Source organism: Pogona vitticeps, chromosome 14 (genome assembly GCF_051106095.1).
Source record: "Pogona vitticeps strain Pit_001003342236 chromosome 14, PviZW2.1, whole genome shotgun sequence".
Taxonomy (NCBI): domain Eukaryota; kingdom Metazoa; phylum Chordata; class Lepidosauria; order Squamata; family Agamidae; genus Pogona; species Pogona vitticeps.
Window position 1 is genome coordinate 16,048,063 of NC_135796.1, and position 18,037 is coordinate 16,066,099.

General features: G+C 45.8%; 1 protein-coding gene across 1 annotated transcript in view; it reads right to left on the bottom strand.

The window, feature by feature from the left end:
* TMEM132C (transmembrane protein 132C) overlaps positions 1-18,037 on the bottom strand; it is a 137,323-nt gene that overhangs the window by 75,652 nt on the left and 43,634 nt on the right. Inside the window, exon 2 of the mRNA XM_072983077.2 lies at positions 1,996-2,884. Coding sequence (XP_072839178.2) covers positions 1,996-2,884 — 889 coding nt within the window. The remainder of the gene's footprint in view (positions 1-1,995; positions 2,885-18,037) is intronic.

Consider the following 18,037-nt stretch of genomic DNA (forward strand, 5'->3'; position numbering starts at 1 on the left):
GCGATCGCAATTGTGATCACAAAAACATCGTTGTGAAGCGGATTCGTAGTAATGCGGGGTAATCATTAAGCGGGTCATGACTGTATGTTGGAAACAGGATGGAATTTGTTCTGTGGAATGGATAAACAGATGGAAGGTGTTTTGAAGAACACCGGGTATGGGATCAACAGCATTTTAGAGTAGTGCTTCCCAACCTGGATCCCCAGAAATTCTTGGACTACAAATTCCAGAAATCCTGGCCAGCACAGCAAGTTCTGAAGGCTTCTGGGAGTTTAAGAATATCTGGGGACCCAAGGTTGGGAAACCACTGTTTGAAAGCATCACTGGCTTTCTGTTTTCATCAAGACTCAAGAAACAGAAGCTCCCTCTGGTCCCACATGGTCCATAAACCTCCCAATAAACAGAAGCTAAGAGTTTGGAATCAGCTTCTAAGACCACCATAGATGAAATGGAAGAGTGTTATCTACACACCATTGTTGAAGGGGACTGATCCCACCTTAACTATCACAAATCCATCCCATGGAGCCCTGGAAGTTAAAGTTTTTGGAGGTACTAAAGATTCTTTGCTAGGGGGCGTCAGTGCTTTCCCTTGAATTACAGTAGAGACATCTAAGGAATTATCCAAACTAGAAGTCCCAGAATTCCACAAGGTAGAACAATTGCACTTAAATGTGGCATCAACGAGCTATAATTATAGCGTAGACCAGTGGTTCCCAACCTTGGGTCCCCAGATGTTCTGGGACTAAAACTCCCAGAAGCCTTCTCCACTAGCTGTGCTGGCCAGGATTTCTGGGAGTTGTAGTTAACAAACATAGTAAATATTGCTGTGTCAAGCAGATTTCCTGTGCTGAATGCTCAACAGCACAACTGCATCATGTAGAAAGGTTTCAGCAGCCATGATTACGACTAGCCGCTCCACAAACAGGTGCCACGCAGATTATCTCATCAACTAATCCAAAGCTGCTTCTAGGATGATTGCTTTTGTTCTCCTTTCTATCCCACATAATTTCGAGCGGCTGGAGAGAAACCATAGCACTGTTCCCTAGTGCTGGACATGATACGACAGGAATCTCACTGAGCAGGATTAAGGACATCCTCCCCTTTCATGGGGCAACCATCTTGGCAAGGCTCCCCAAGTACATGAGCAAACATCTCTTTTCTCTTTGAACACCCATGACAGTGGGGCAAAGAAATCTGTGTATAGTGGTGCCTCGCTAGACAGTTACCCTGCATGATAGTTTTTTCGCTAGACATTGACTTTTTGCGATCGCTATAGCGATTCGCAAAACAGTGATTCCTATGGGGGAATTTCGCTGGACAATGTTGGGTCCCTGCTTCACAAACTGATTTTCGCTAGACGACAATTTGCTTTTCGCTAGACAATGATTTCGCTAGACAGCGATTTCAGTGGAACGGATTATCATCGTCTAGCAAGGCACCACTGTATATCAGAAACTGCCTGTGAACACGCTGGGTTCAGGGTTATTGCAGATCTTGACAAAGAGTTCCTTGACCTATGCCTTTCTACCCTGATGGGCTATGTAGTTCACCCTTGATCATACCATAAATAGCCCCTAGCTATTAAAAAAAAAAACTAGGAATGCGAGAAAAGTGACTATGTCTAGTATGTTTTTCAACATAAACTCTGAGCTGCGGGGTAGAGAATTTGATTTCCCCCCAATATACGACAGCCATCACAAAAGTAGTTTAGGTAAACCATCCACTGGTGGATGTTGATGATTCCTATTTTGTGAGCTCAAAGCATACTTCCGTCTGGGTTTTAGACTGAACTTTACAGAGCAATGCATGGTGATGGAGCAGTTTTCAGTTCAGCCCCCACCCCCCCGGGTAGTTTCTGTAAAGTTCTGACTACAACCTGGAGCAAATTCACGAAAATGAAGACGGCTTGATCTGCATGAATCATCAGCCAGTTATGTTGCTCAACACTCCACCACCAAGGACAAGAGAGAAAAAAAACATGCAAAATAATTGTACCTTAGGATGAACTGATCCACTGTGACGTTGTTAGTGACTGTCACTGAAGCGGTCACCACGTCTCCTTGTTTGACGGGCTTCGACGGCAGCCAGATGACCACGTTGCTGTCCAACCATAACTCTGTAAGTTGAGAGGTCTCTGGGGTCCGGTGGAGACTAATGGAACCGATCCTTTGTAAGGGGGACATGGTTTCCCCCGCCCCTTCTTTCCCAGGACGAATGGCATTCCCCTTCCGTATATCTTCAGTGCTACACTCCCCTTTCTCATCTCCAGCCTGGATGGTGTAGTAAAGTTCTACAGAACTTCCTTCGGATTGATTGGCGGCTTTCTTACGGCCGGTGACCACGGATGGTGGGTTGAACCAGGTCGGTTGAAGGTCCAAGTCAGCCACGCACAACCCAAGATCGCCCTTCAGTCTACAGCTGCCCCGAACCTCACGCGTTTCCCGAAAAGCAAAAACCCTCATGCACGGCAACTGTTCCGTTGTGCTGTAGTCATCCCAGTCTCTTCCCACGATGTAAAAAAGGACCTGGACTTTGGGTCGTGTCAAGTAGACTTTCTCGCTCATGATGTAGGCTTTCAACTTCCAGTTGAATGTAAACTTACTGGTCGGGCCAAAGATGTTTGAGGTCAAGAGGTGGTCCTGGGGCACAGTTTGTTCCACCGAGAAGGGCCCATAGCTAGCGTTGATGATAGGTGCCTTCCTGGCTTTGTAGGTAAAGAAGGTCTCTATCCGAGACTGCAAACTCGAGTTCCTCATGAATTCCTGGTTGGCTTCTTTGAGGAAAAAGGAAGTCTCGGCGCTGGAGATCTGATACCTTACAGGTAGATATGTCGGCAGAGACGAAAACTTGGGTAGGTTCTCCAGAGCGCCACGGCCCATGGTCCCTGTTAGCAAGGGAGAAGAAGAGGCAAAATTTAAAAAGGTGGACCAGGACAGCAATAATGTCTGGTGAGCAATCATCAATACAGTGGTGCCCCGCATAGCGACAATAAACCGTTCCGGATAAATCGTCACTATTCGGAATCATCGCTATACGGGGCAAAAAAAATGCAATGCGGATTCGTCGTTAAATGGGCCGCTCGTTATGCGAGGCACCACTGTATCATCATAGAACTGCAGAGTTGGAAGGGACCCTATGGGTCATCCAGTCCAGCCCCAGTCAAGAAGGCCCAGCCGGGAATCAAACTCCCAACCTTTAGCTCCACGGTCAGAGACCTAAACTACTGAGCTATTACAGTCCAAAAAATCAGTTTTCATAGCTACAAAGCTACGTTTCTAGCTGTGATGCTCAACCCCAAGATGGAGGCAGATTATTATTTTGTAAAAATGAAGGTTTAGATGCCTCAACCACTCAGCTATCCGGCAGTTTGCAATTCCACTTTATCGCTTCTTTGTTTTAAAGTCAATCCGTGTCATCGACTTTGTGTATATTGAAGCATCGCACATTTTCAGAAATTAACGAAAAGCACCTGTTTTTTTTAGCTCGAGGGTAAAAGACTATTTTATTCTGTAAAATAAAGCGCCACCATTTTGATTGACTGTTTTTCTCATGATTCATAGCACGGAAGATGACTAACCTAGCGGAGTGTTCTTTATTTATTTTAAATATTTATGCATCACCTTAAAGAGCTCTCAAGCTCTTCCACAACAGCCCGCGCTTTTACAATTCACTCTAAAAACCCACAAATAGATAAGCATTAAAATAAGACAAAATTATAACAAACCATTCCAAAATGCTGTCATCGAAACGAACAATAAGATAATAACCACAGAAATGATATTCAGTTTGGATTATTTTTCCCCCCAGATCCGTTGTAAAAAGCCTGAATCAATTTCAAATTGATCAGAAGTAGATATAAACAAGCAAATCGCTGCTCAGGGACGCCTTACAGATTTCAAAAACCCTACTAGAAATGTCTTAAATTGGAAGCCAATTTCATAATTCACAACTCTCTCTCGCTCTCTCTCGCTCTCTCACACACACACACACAAACACACACACACACTTTTTATTTTCTTCCTGTCCCAACGTCTTCCTGTTTGAGGGAACCCAATGTGGCTTACAAAATAATTGGAGGGACTACAAATTTGTCAATTAAAACTTTTCCAGTCCTACAAAACGTATAGCATTAAAAGACCATTCCGCTGAAACGAATCTAAAAATCGAAACACCGAGAAGAAAAGACGCTCATATTTTATTGAAAAAACAACAAAAGCCAGTATCTATGCATTTAAAAAAAACTCGGCATGCCAATTTGGTCATCTAACTAGCTGTGATCCACAGTCTGGTTGCAGCATTTTGAACCAGAGGAATGAGCCAAACAGTCTTCAAGGGTAGCTCCATGTAGAATATGTTGCAGTAGTCTAAACAGACTTTAACTGAGGCATCATAGACAGATCAAACATCTCATCAAATAGGTACAGCTGGTGCATTTAGATTTAACCACGCAAACACCCTCCTGGTTAATACCAAATCCTGGGCAGTAGGTTCAGGGATGAAGCTGGGAAAACACGCAAGGAAATGTGAGATTTTAGGGGAGTGTGTTTGTAGCTTAATGGGGTACCCAGTGAGGTGTAGTGGATAAAGACTACAGCTCAGGAAACCTGGGTTCGATTCCCTGGCTCTGCCATGCAAATGTTCTGGGGTTTGGAGACTGGGAAAACCACTCCTTAAATATCTCACGTCTTGAAAGCCCTATTAAGGTTGTTATCAGTCAATGCGGATTTGATGACAGTCAACGACAGCATTTCTAGTCTGACCCTTAGCTTTTCTTAGGCATCCTTCAGTCTCGAAAGACCATAGTAACGCGCTCTGTATGAGTGTCCTCTCCAGAGCATGATGCCTGGGTAGAATAATATGGAGGATAGGCTGTTACCCAAGCAACAAATCCCCCCTCTCCACATCACTGAAATAGTCCAATGGAAAGGCAAGAGCCTATACAACTGATTCCAGATAACGTAAAATGTCTCCTGGTCACTGGGGTTCAAACTTGGACCAGCTGTTCACTCCTGGGAGGTGCAGGTTTGAGAAACTGAAAGGAACAGCAGCTCAGTGGTTGAGGCTTCTAAGCCAGAGGTTGTGAGTTCGATTCCCCACTGCGTCTCCTTGATAGGGGCAGAATTGGATGAGCGATAGCTTCCCTCCCAGCTCTGCGGTTCTAAGGGGATCTGGTCAACCGTACGTACAAGGTTGGCAGATCAGAAGGATTTAACACCTCCAGTGACACAACCGCTATCAACAAAACGTTGGTGCCATCCAACGACCCACCAGCTGCCTTTCTGGGAGCAGGGGACCGGCTGGGATCCTTGCATGCGGAAAGCAATAAAGAGGGAGCTCTCCTCCTCCTTCCCCCCCCCCTTTCCTGATGATGCATGTCGGTGGGAAGGAAAGCGCAACCAGAACCGCAGCATCGGAACAGTAAATTAAGATGATGCACCTTCATATTTAATTCAGATACGAGCGTCGGAGGGCGGAATTGGCTTCCTCCCGAATGAGCAAAACTGCCATTAAAAGCGAGCTAATGTAAGGGAGAGAAAAGCCATAATAACATAAAAAGAAAAGAAAACACACAGAGTGCAAGTAGCCGGCAATAAAAATCCTATTGAGAATTAAATGATCGGGATGTGTTCTTTTCTTCACTGCAACCCCTAGCTTCGCCATCCCGGGCTCAGATCAGCCAGCGCTGTGCTCTGAACAGAACGCTGGTTTAGGATTTGAGATACGGAGCCGACACAGCTCGACTGCAGAACGAGTATCTTTCATGCTGGAAATTCTGGTTTCGGGAGTAGAACAGGCAGCTTGGGGGAGCTTGCTGAAATTTTTCAGCAAGTTGCGTGGCCCACGGAGAATGACCCCAAACCCATCTCAATCCCCTAAATCTCAAGGACCTGCTCAGTTGTTAAGATCCTCAGGAGAGGCCTTTCTCTCAGTCCCACCACTTCCACAGGTGGAGACATAGGTCAGAGCCTTCTCTGTGGCTGCTCCTTTAGACTCTGGAACTCCCTCCCACTGGAGGCCAGCCTGGCCTCATCTTTGCTGTCCTTCCACAAGCAAGCAAAGACCTTCCTCTTGGAGCTAACAGCCTGCCAGAGGAGGTGAGGCTGGCAACCCCCAAACGCCAAGAAACAAAGGGGCAGGAACCACTGCTTTGGAGGTCCATGTTCATCTCTACTCACTGTTATTAAATGGGCAATATTTAATATTGTCTTTTAAGGATGCAAGCCACCTTAGGTCATTTATAGGAGAAAGGCGGGATAAGATAATTTAAATAAATGAGTAAACTTTGCTGTTTAGTGTCTGGATCTCCAGTCTGGACAGAGAGATCCTGAAGAGCCATCGCCAACCAGGGGCCATATTTCTTTGGCCTCCTGGAAAAAACAAACAAACAAAAAACACTTATGACTTTTTAAACAGTTTGCAGGATGAATTCTGTGAGCCAAAAATGTTTTTGCAAAAAGGTGTAAAAACACAAAGGAAGGAAGGAAGGGAGGGAGGGAGGGAGGGGGAGGGAGGGAGGGGAGGGATGAGGAGAAGGAAGGAGGGAGGAAGGAAGGAAGGAGGGAGGAAGGAAGGAAGGGAGGGAGGGGGGGAGGGAGGGAGGGAGGGGAGGGATGAGGAGAAGGAAAGAAGGGGAGGGATGAGGAGAAGGAAGGGAGGGAGGGAGGGAGGGAGGAAGGAAGGAAGGGGAGGGATGAGGAGAAGGAAGGAAGGAAGGGGAGGGATGAGGAGAAGGAAGGGAGGGAGGGAGGGAGGGAGGGAGGGAGGGAGGAAGGGCACTGCTAAGCACGAAAATAACAAGCCAGGAGGAAACGACTTTGGAAATGTTTCTACCTCACCTGCAGCAACAGAAATATGACCGAGTAGATGCTGTCTAGGGGGGCAGGGTATAAATAGAATGAATAAAAATAAATAAATAAATAAAATAAGTGAAAGAATTTCATCCTTGCCGAAAGCCAGCCAGGATCCATCGGATCCTTGGAATAGCCTCGGCTGCCCCAGGGGACACTCCAAAACCACCGGGCAGCTTCATTGAGAGTCCCAAATCCCGATATTGGTCGTGGCAGCTAATCCGACCCGTTTCACCAAAGGGCTTGGGCACGGACCCTCCAGAGGTCAGAGAGGAGGCATCAAAGGAGAGGCCGGCCAGAGTCGGGAAGTCTGGGCTTCCCGGAGACCTTTTCTTTTTCTAATGAAAAACCCTCCTGGACCAGAAGTCTTGCAACCGACTTGACCGCTCGGCCCCTGTGGAGTGAAAGTGACAACTCGAGTCAGAAGAGGGCCCATCCCATTCATCTCAGGGGTCCCTTCTCCTCGGCAGGGAAGCGCTTCCATTCATAGCCGAAACAATGAGAAGAGGGATCGGCGGTCACCGATCTGAAGATGCTTTAGCGCCAAGCCGTGGGTGTTCTTTTTGCTAGAAGAGACGGGAAAACTCTACCCCGAGGAAGCACGAATCAACAATCGAAACGCATCAGGGCTGGGTAGGAAATGGGGTCCTCTTAAAGAAGCTGAGAAAAAGATCCAGAAAAGGCCAAGTGGTCCTTAAAGTTACACAAATGCAAGAGCAGGAGATACTTTTATTAATAATAATCGTGTGCCATTCAAGTCTGGCTCGGACTTAGAGTGATGGGTGACCCTTTGCAGGGTTTTCCAGGTATAGAATATTCAGACCTGGTTTTCCCACTCCCTTCCTCTAGGGGGCACCCTGGGACTGTGCAGCTGGCCCAAGGCTACACAGGCTGGCTCGACTTATAGAAGGCCCGGTGGGGAATCGAACTTCCAATCTCTGACTTTGCAGCCCAAATATCTAAGCCATTCAGACCACTAAAAAATCAAACACAGAGCAAGCTTTTGTGGGTCCGGTCCACTTCTTCAGGCTATGCTCAAATATTTGGTGGGTAGTGCAGAAAAACTATAAAGGAGAGTCCCAAAAATTCATGGCAGGTGTTGGTGGCAGGTCTGGTTCTGTGAGGCGAGTTCAAATGCTGGCTGGAACTGGCTTTTGAAGAGTGTGGTTTCATGCTTCGCCTCTGATAGCATTTGGTTGGAATTTTCCACCCATGTCTTAAAAAAAAGAGATTGATAATTAATGTGCATGTGTAACTCCGGGGTGATCCCAAACTTCAGAGTTTCATGCTTCAGAGATTGAGCCCGAACCCACACCCCTCAAAGTGTAGGTTCCCAATGTCTACCCTTCCAAGAAAGCAGAAGGTAGACGGAAACATATCCACCAGAGATCCTGGAAAGCTGATTAACCTCAGATTAGGCTAATGATGGCAGAAGGTAAATTTGAATCTACTGCAGAGGTAGGAAACCTAGGGTCAGATCTGGGCCTCCAGAGTTCCCAATATGGCCCTCCAGCCTTCCCCAGGTGGCCACATCCTCTTGGTCTCAACGCCATCCTTTGGTGGATTCCCAATTGTTCATACCCCTTTCAATGAATCAATGAATGAAAGTTTTTGCTCTGTCCTAGCAAAGACAGAATTATTTTAAGTGAAGACAGATGTCGGATGTTTTTTGGGGGGGCTTTATCCAAAGGGGGGGGTCTAAACTAAACATTATATATATCCATTTTTAGAGAGTCATCACACTTCAGAAGAAGGCATACGAGGGGAGAATACTTGCTAAAATTTTCATTCCCCTTGACTTGCAGTTGTCTCAATATGAGAGATCTGGAATGCGTTAGAATGAAACAGGTAGGGTCGTTTTTCTCACTTAATTTTTTTTTTACAATGTTTCTTCTCAAAAAGTCATCATCGTTCTCCATGTCTTGATACAGGGAAGGAAAATAATTTTGTAATTGCTCGTCCATGCCTATGCAGAAGACAGCTGAGGATCTAGATTCCTGCTTTGGATTCATTTCAATGCCTCTGGTACTTCCCAGGTAGTCAAGAAGCAAAGCAACGTTGTGTTCCGGTTGCTGGTTTTTATGTTTAAATATAGCCTTTACTGACCTTTGCCAGCCATCCTCCATGAGGAGGTTGCCTCCGTGAAGCCATCGACCACTGCAAGAAAACAGTTTGCAGGTTTAAGTCATGAGCCTCACGCAACGGTCTTCAGCAAAGCCTGTACATCGTTGAGAGAGTTAGCTGGGAGGCGAACAGAAAGACAGGCTCATAAGACAAAAGGGCACAGCGAACATTTCCCAGAGTTTAAACAAAGGCCAGGGAAAATCAGAAAAAGGCCACGTGCTCGTGGAAACAATACAGGCGGAGGAGAGGTGATACCTTTAATCAACCCTTAAGAATATAAAACATTAAACCAAAAAGCAAACAGCCAGAAGAGGCTCATGGGAACACATAAATCAGTGCAAGCAGAAGGACATTAAATCAATCCGTGGCACTTACTTTTTCTAAGACTGAGTCCAGTTCCTCCTCTTTCTCCCTTACACCTTGTCTTAGACCTTAAAACCATTCAGGAAGAACGAGGAACAGCAGGGAACAGCCCTGCGTTCCTAAAACACACCTCCCTATTTCCATCATCACAACAGCCTCAACTGTTGGGTGGTTGAAAGTTGACTTGTGATGGGGTCTCGACACAAGAGAACATGCCCATCAACAGGGACTAGCCTGGTCCTCATCTATTAGGACCGGTATCAGAGGCAATGTTGCTCTGAATGTCCAGCACTAGAGAGCATGAGCTGGAAAATGTGGTTGGATCGTGTCCTTCTTGTGGGCTCCTCAGAGGTAGTGATGGATGAGCCTTGATGGGACCAGAAATGGTCTATGTAGACCTTTGGTTCGAACCAATGTTTTTCTTCTTAAGATCTTGTTCGCTTGAATCATAACGTCCTGTTCAGTGGAGGAATTACTGCCAACCACAGCAGGAATCGAAAGGAGAGTAGCAGAGTACATGATATATACATAGAGAATCCTGTGTTCAGTCTTAAAAGTTTCCTGGTAACCAAAGTAGTATCATTAGTTCATCCAGCCCAGTATTCTTCAAGGTACTCAGCACAGATTCTTCTCTACTCTTTCCCAGCAACCCGAGATCTGTCTAACTTGAGATGTGGGACCAAGTTCAGGGGTTCTTGACTCATCTGCCCATTTGGTCTAGTATTGTCTACTCAGTTGGAAGCAGTCCTTCAGGGAACCCCCATCTTTCCCATCAGGGTTCTGTCAGTGTTCTGTTAGATATATAATCAGTTGGTAATAAAGCCAATTAAGCAGTTAGGATCAGTGATGTAACCAATCAACTTTTTTACATAATACGTTTAGGGTTTTTTTTATCTATGAAGAACTGTGAGTAAACAGAACCATTTTATTCTTTCTCATTACCAGAGTCTCTGAGTGAATGACTGAGACAATAAGTGCCAGCTGAAGCAAAGTAACAAATAAGGAGTGGTCTACTGAGGGAAACTTGAAGCCAATCTGCTCTGTAGGTCCCCCTGCCTGAAGCATTTTGACCTGCTGCATAATTGGGGGAAGTTTAATTTTAAAGCCACGCAAGAATTCCTCACACCCTCTGCCTTAATAAGTGTCACTCCAAAGGAAGTGTTAAAATGTTCCTCTCAGCATCCAGTTTGCATATCTGAGATAAAGATAATTGTCATTAAGAAACCCAGCTGTTGCTAGGCATGGAAGGTCATGGAAGTTTCTTTGGAATTACATGCAAACTGATGGTTGCTTCTTTCTCCTGCCACTTTCTACACTCCAACAAGGGAACTCTGATAAAATAGGTCAGGCTTTTTCAGTAGAAGGGGAAAAAAATTAAAGTGTGTGCTTTCTAGCTAGATCTGCTGTTGTTCTGCTGTTTCTGTTGTCAGATTGCTCATTTAATGCATTCTTTCCTTGTATTAGGCTGGCTAATTAAAGAGCAAGAGCCACAAAAGAGCATTCTGGCGCTGGATTTGCTCCCCAGACTTCCTCTTTTTCCTTAATGGCAAAGCATGTTTTCCCCCCTCCCCCCTTTCAATTAGGGACCCAGCCATTAATAGATTACTCAGCCGAATTAATAGCTCAAAGTCAGCTTAAAAATAGAACTTGTTTTAATCAGAAGCAGGGACGGCGACCCTGTCTTTGCCGTCACAGAAACACTCTTGAAGGTGGCTCTAATGAAGCTGTCGGCGTTCTCTATGGAGCCTAGTAGATCAGACCTTTGGGCCTCATTTTCCCTGCCCTTCCGGCATTCTGCCACTAGAGGGAGCCACGATCTACTCCGGGGTGGTGGGGACCTCATGCTGATGAAGAACCCACTCTAGATTCAGAGAATTTTTCAGGGACCACCTCGAAGGGGTGGGTGGGACCAAACCTCTTCCCATAATCTAGTCTGACATTCTTTCTGTACATAAGCGAGGTCTCCTGGAGATGTAGTCAAACTTTTTGGGCAGGGGAGAAGCTTCCGCAAAACCTGGGAAGCCACCCAACAGTGGTATCATGAAGGAAAAGTCATCTGGGAAACCCTGGAGAATCAGATTGGGAAGCGAAAAGGACCAGCTTTGACTCCCGGCTAAGAGTCTAAGAAGCTCTTGCTTGAAAAGTATGTCTACATCTACCCTGTTCCCCCCCAAAATAAGACCTAACCTGAAAATAAGCCCTAGTAGGATTTTTCAGGATGCTCGTCATATAAGCCCTACTCCAAAAATAAGCCCTAGTTAAGCGAAACCCCACCCTCCACCATTGTGCAGCAACTAGAAGATGTAAAGGTAAAAGGTTCCCCTTGACAATTTTTGTCCAATCGTGTCCGACCCTAGGGAGCGGCGCTCATCCCGCTCTTCAAGCCATAGAGCCAGCGTTTTGTCCGAAGACAATCTTTCTGTGGTCACATGGCCAGTGTGATTTAGACACGGAACGCTGTTTACCTTCCCACCGAGATGGTACCTATTTATCTACTCGCATTTGCATGCTTTCGAACCGCTAGGTTGGCGGGAGCTGGGACAAGCAACGGGCGCTCACTCCATCGCGTGGATTCGATCTTACGACGGCTTGGTCTTCTGATCCTGCAGCACAGGCTTCTGCGGTTTAGCCCACAGCGCCACCACATCCCTAGAAGATGACATGACTGTAAAATAAAGTATCCCCTGAAAATAAGCCCTAATGCATTTTTGGAGCAAAAATTAATACAAGACCCTGTCTTATTTTCGGGGAAACACAGTATAGCTATGTAGGGTCATCCGGTTACAATCCCCTCCAACTTGACCATTGGTCCATCAAGGTCCTTATTGTCTACAAAGGTGGTAATCTTTCATAGCTCTTCTCTCTGAGGTCATTCAACTCGTCTTCACTGTTCTGCCCTTAAAGCACAGGATCGTACCACCGAGATACCATGATGCATCGTTCCCCAAGTTGGAAGTTCATGTTGGGTTATTAATTCAAGGTCCTACAGGAAGACCAAGTGCCAGAACTAAACCACTGGGGGCTGGAGGTTGACCACCATGAAACTATTTCCGCAGGAGTTGCCAGAACTCAAGACGCTATTCACGTGGAAATCGGTGTACCAAAACACTCTCGAGACATGCCATATTTCAGGCAAGGAGCTTTCTTGGAACAACTCATGTGCAATCATGTTCCAATGGATGGACATGGCAACAGGTGGCAAGGGTGGCAGAAGAAGTCATATTTAGACTCCATCAGAACAGCATATGCGCCCAACTAACCCATAGACAGTTTCCTCCCACGGGCATTGCCTTCGTGGCAGAACTTCAAAGCTACAAGTCAAACAAACTTTAACTGTTGGGGCCAAGAATTTTTGGGATGCTGTTCAAAGGCCAGTTCTTCCCAAAGGTGGTGATCGCTGCCAACTCTTCCTTTAATCCTTTTATTTACTGGCCAATCTGTCACTTTCTTCGGGGCAGATTTATTTATTTATTTGGAGGTCCTGCTCTACAGGAGAAGCCCCACCAAGGCCGCACAACGGAACGGATCCTAACGAGAAACAATTAGCAGGCTCCTCGCCCTGCCTTCACCCACTGCTCCCCAAGTTCTACTCTGAACAGCCCGCCTCGGCAACATGATCCCGACAGGGCCTGAACTCCGACCTCCCGTTTGGCAAGGAACCCAACTAAATCCACATCTTCGGGCTGGTTTCCATTACCGGCTCCTTATTAACATACAGAAAAAGTCAGGGTCCCCCCCCTCCTCCCCACAAGCGTCCAGCCGCACGGCAGAACTTCAGAAGATGGGGGGCCCCCTCCCTCCATTGAAGTCTGCCTTTGGAACTGAGCTCATAAAAAAAGGGGAGACTAATTAGAACCAGGTTATCAAGTGGGGAGGGACGGCGGGGGATGCCTCTGACTTCGACCGCCCTCTTCCCATGCCGCTAAAACGGCACTCTAATGCAGTATGAGAAAAGGAAGGATTTCTGAGTCCTCTGCATTAAACCAAATTGTCTATCAGTCGAGAAAACGAGGAAAGCTAAGGTTCAATTCCTGAACATATGTCACTTTTCCTTGTTGCTGTTATGTGCCTTCAAGCCGCCTCCGACTTACGGCGACCCCACGAAAGAGCGATCTCCAACTTGTCCCATCCTTACAACAGCCATGCTCACCTCCTGTAGACTCAAGCCTGTGGCTTCCTTTAGGAAGCCAGTCCATCTCATATTTGCTCTTCCTCTTCTCCTGCTGCCTTCAACCTTTGCTAGCATTATTGTCTTTTCCAGAGAATCCTGCCTTCTCATATTGTGCCAAGGTAGATGACTTCATTTCCCCCCCCCCCCAGCATGTAATAATACACTGCTGATTCTTCAGGGGTAGTGTGGGTGATAATTTTGCTTATAAGAATGTCCAAAAACTGAACTGTTTCTTTTTATTCAGGATGAAAGGAATGTTAGAACAACAGTTTTTAAAATTACGTAACTGGGTGTTTGGAATGAGGAAGGATGGGTTAGTCACTTTTTATCAACCTCTAGACATTGTCACTAGAATCTCTTTACTGACCCAACCAAACCAAGCAGGTTCTGATCTACTAAGCAATTAAAACCTTGGCCCTTCCCACTGAGCTGATGGTGACACAGATGTTCACTTCCTTTAGAGACAGGGCGTGGGGTCAAATTACAAGAAAGAGGTCATGAACATGTGGGGTCAAATTACAAGAAAGAGGACGTGAACATGTGGGGTCAAATTACAAGAAAGAGGACGTGAACATGTGGGGTCAAGTTACAAGAAAGAGGATCAGGAAGAACTTCTCAGGTATTGGACAGGCTGCCTTGTTGGGCAACAGTTTCCAGAATTCCCCAGAAAATACAGATCTTGTTGGATGAGGTATTCTAGGTATTCTAGAGACATCTAATGAAGACATGGTGGATCCCCTTTTCATGAGATGTTTCAAAGCAGAGTTTGGACAGTGATACAGCAGATGATCCATTGCTTTCACAGACGATGGGGTGGGTGAGGTTGGAGAACCTTCCAACAGAGCAGTTTTCCTGTTTGTCACATTGTGGAGCCCTCCAAAGTCATCGCATAGGGGACCAACACCCTAGCAGGAGGCTGGCTGGGAGTCTCAAAAAAGATCGGATGCAGATGAAAATCTAGCCCTGATTTCAATGCAACGAGACAGTGAACAACGCATGATCTGGAAACACTTTACATTCTTGTCTGCTTGGAACTCATCAAACAAAAGGAGGGGGGAAAAACGAGAGATGGAGGTTTAGGGGTTATCCCCTTTCTTTAATTTGCAGAACAGAAGGTAGTCATTTACGTTGTGTTTCCAAATGTGTCATGCTTTATAGAACTATTCCCCTCCACGCAGCCATCTCCTCCCCTCCCGCTGGTGATCTCATTTCATAGCTAGCCCGCTCAGATTGAATTAAAAGCAGAGACGCTCGGAGCCAAAAAGCGGCTGTTCCCATTTTACTGCAGCTGCGACGGTGCAGGTAGGGGGAAATGGCGTTGTAAGCATACATTCCGTTTACTGTTTTAACCTCCGGTGATTCCACTAAGAGGCATGGCCACCCACACAGCTAGCCAGGTAGCCTGATGGCCTACGAAAGTTCTTTGATGATTTTTTGTGAGATAACTCTCAGAACATTTCTTTCCCCAAAAGGGAAGAAGTCTATTTCAGTACAGAACATTTACTTTACATACAGAAAGTCCCAGATTCAATACCCATCGTCTCTAGGTAAGGATGGATGAACTCCTGCCCGAAATCCCAGAGAACTATTGCTAGGATAAAGATTTGGTATAGCTTTGGCATTAGTTGGCTGGATAGCTTAGTGGTTTAGGTGGAGGTTGGGAGTTCGATTCCCCCACTGTGCCTCCAGGGAGGAGAGCCAGCCTGGGTAGCCTTGGGCCAGTTGCACCGTCCCAAGGCTGCCCCCTAGAGGAAGGGAGTGGCAAACCACTCCTTAATATTCAGTACCTGAGAAACCCTGAAAAGGTCACACCATAAGGTCACACCATAAGTCAGAATTTAGTTAATGGTAGATGATGATTATTTAGAGTTAGGGTCAAGGTTAGAGTTAACAATGCTGTTGTTGTTTAGTTGTTAAGTCGGGTCCAACTCTTCATGACCCCATGGACCAGAGCACGCCAGGCCCTCCTGTCTTCCACTGCCTCCCGGAGTTGGGTTAAATTCATGTTGGTCGCTTCGGTGACCCTGTCCAGCCATCTCGTCCTCTGTCGTCCCCTTCTCCTCTTGCCTTCACACTTTCCCAACATCAGGGTCTTTTCCAGGGAGTCTTCTCTTCTCATGAGATGGCCAAAGTCTTGGAGCCTCAGCTTCAGGATCTGTCCTTCCAGGGAGCACTCAGGGTTAACAATACCCAGCTAGATAGACCGATGGCTGGAGCTTCATATGTTTCTATCAGCTCACCAATGGATAGAAAATGTCCTCTGGTTGTGTGGATGGATCTATTAAGATCTCAAAGTACTGGCAGAAAGGGGTGGAGCTTAATCTGCTTTGATTTGGATTCCTCCAATGAGGAGGGGGTGAGATTTGATGGCCTTGTAGGTCCCTTCCAACGCCATGATTCTACGATTCATGGTGGAGCATACAATGTACAGGTTAAAATCTTGGCATCTCCAGGTAGGGATGGGAAGAGTCCACAGCTAAGTGGGTTTCCTTTTAGTTAGGACCTTTAAGACATAGAAAATAGTCTAGGTCAAGTCCCGCATGAGAGACTATTTCTAGCTTCTTGGCAAGACACCTTAAAGAAAGCCCACCTCCCCTTTCTTCCTAAAACCTCTTCAAATCTTTGAAACAAAGGACCCTATAGTTGAATTCCCAGCCATTTCAGACGGCTCCGACGCAAGCATCTTGAAACACTTAAACGCACACACACAAATAACCCCCTCCTAATCAATATAAAGATTAAACCAATATACCTCCAAGTTTCGTTTAAGATCTGGCAAGGGCTTTGCGTAATTAAGAAGAGAATGAAACGATTTTACCCACATGTGTGGAGCAGAAAAGGGGAAGAAAGAGATGAAAGTTCAAAGAGGAGAAGCAAAAAAAAAAGGAAAAGTAGAAGTTTTATTTTCAATCACATATGGAAGGAAATCATCAGAAGAGGAATTACGGAGAAGGCCACCTTTAAAATGTGTGTGGCAGTTCTTTGATTTATTAATTTATTAAATCCCACCCACCAGGGGAAAAAATATGGCTTGGTCAAGGGTCGGAAGGCCAAAGGCCTTCTTATAAGAACAGGGAAAAGTTACTTTTTTTGGAGCACGACTGCCCCAATCCACCAATCAGCGTGGTGGATTTTGAGAAGCATTTTGATGAAGATATTTCACAGTCAACAACACTGATCGGGAAACAATGAGCATTTTTAACTCCTGAAGACAGTCATTCAGGGAGAGAAACTTTGCTTTTCCTTGGTAACGGAAGGTCAAGAAAGAAAAGGTGGAAATGTCCCAGCTAGAAAACATCTGAAACAGATAAACTACACTCGAGCAGAAATGTTATCAACAATCCCGCTCGCTAATGAAGAAAGCAAAACCAAACCAGAACAAAGGAAAACCTTATGGTTTCCAAACATGCTTTTAATGTATTCTTCTCCCATAGGATCATATTCGAGAAGAAGGAAACTGAATTTCCCTATTACTTCCCTCCTTTGAGTTGTTGGGATCTGAAACTAAACCTACAGTGATTGTTCCTGGCAGCTAAGCATGGTGTCATGGCTCCTACACCATTCCTTCCTAGTTCTCACTCAAATTTGGCTCCTGACCCAACTGTCCCCGTCACTGAATTTTTGAGTTGGAAGGGGCCTGTAAGACCATCAAGTCCAACCCCCTGATCAATGAAGGAATCCAAATCAAAGAAGATCCAACAGATGGTTGTCCCCTTTTCTCTTGAATGTCTCTAGCCTCTAGCATTGGAGTGCTCACTACCGTTGTCATACTGCTCTAACAGTTAAGATGTTTTTTTCCTGATATTCAGCCTAAATCCGGCTTCCTGTACACTTCCTGTACAGAGACCTGGCAACCACTGCAAGTTGGTGACTCCAGTTTGACCAATGTGGTGGATCCTATCTGGGGTTTAGTCTCAGTGATTCAACAGGATGAACTTATTTTGGAGACGGGCTGAATGGTACAGGAGCTGTCCAAGGTGTTGAAGCTTGTCTCCAAAATAGATTCAGCACTTTGACTCACTTCTTTCAAGTTCCAACGAAACTCCGGAACGGATCCACCATACCTGTGAAATTGGAGTCCATTGGGTTGCTGACCTCCTTCATCTGCATTCTGAGAGAGATTCTCCCCATTTGGGAGATGATTTTACTTGTAAAGAAATAGATCATGGAATTATAGAACCACAGAATTGGAAGGAGCCCTATAAGGCCATCGTGTCCAACCCCCTGCTCAAGGCAGGCATCCAAATCAAAGCAGGTCTGACAGATGCTTGTCCAATTTTCTATTGAATGCCTCCAGCGCTGGAGCGCTCACCACCTCCCAAACTCATGGGTTCCATCATCGTACTGCTCTAACAGCTACGAGGCTTTTATTGATCTTCAGCCGAAAGCTGGCTTCCCATAGCTTGAGCCCATTATTACATGCCCTCCACTCTGGAATGACCAAGAACAGATCCTGCCCCTCCTCTATATGATATCTTATCTCCGTCTTCTTTTCTCCATGCTCAACGCGCCCAGTTCTTTCAATCTTTCC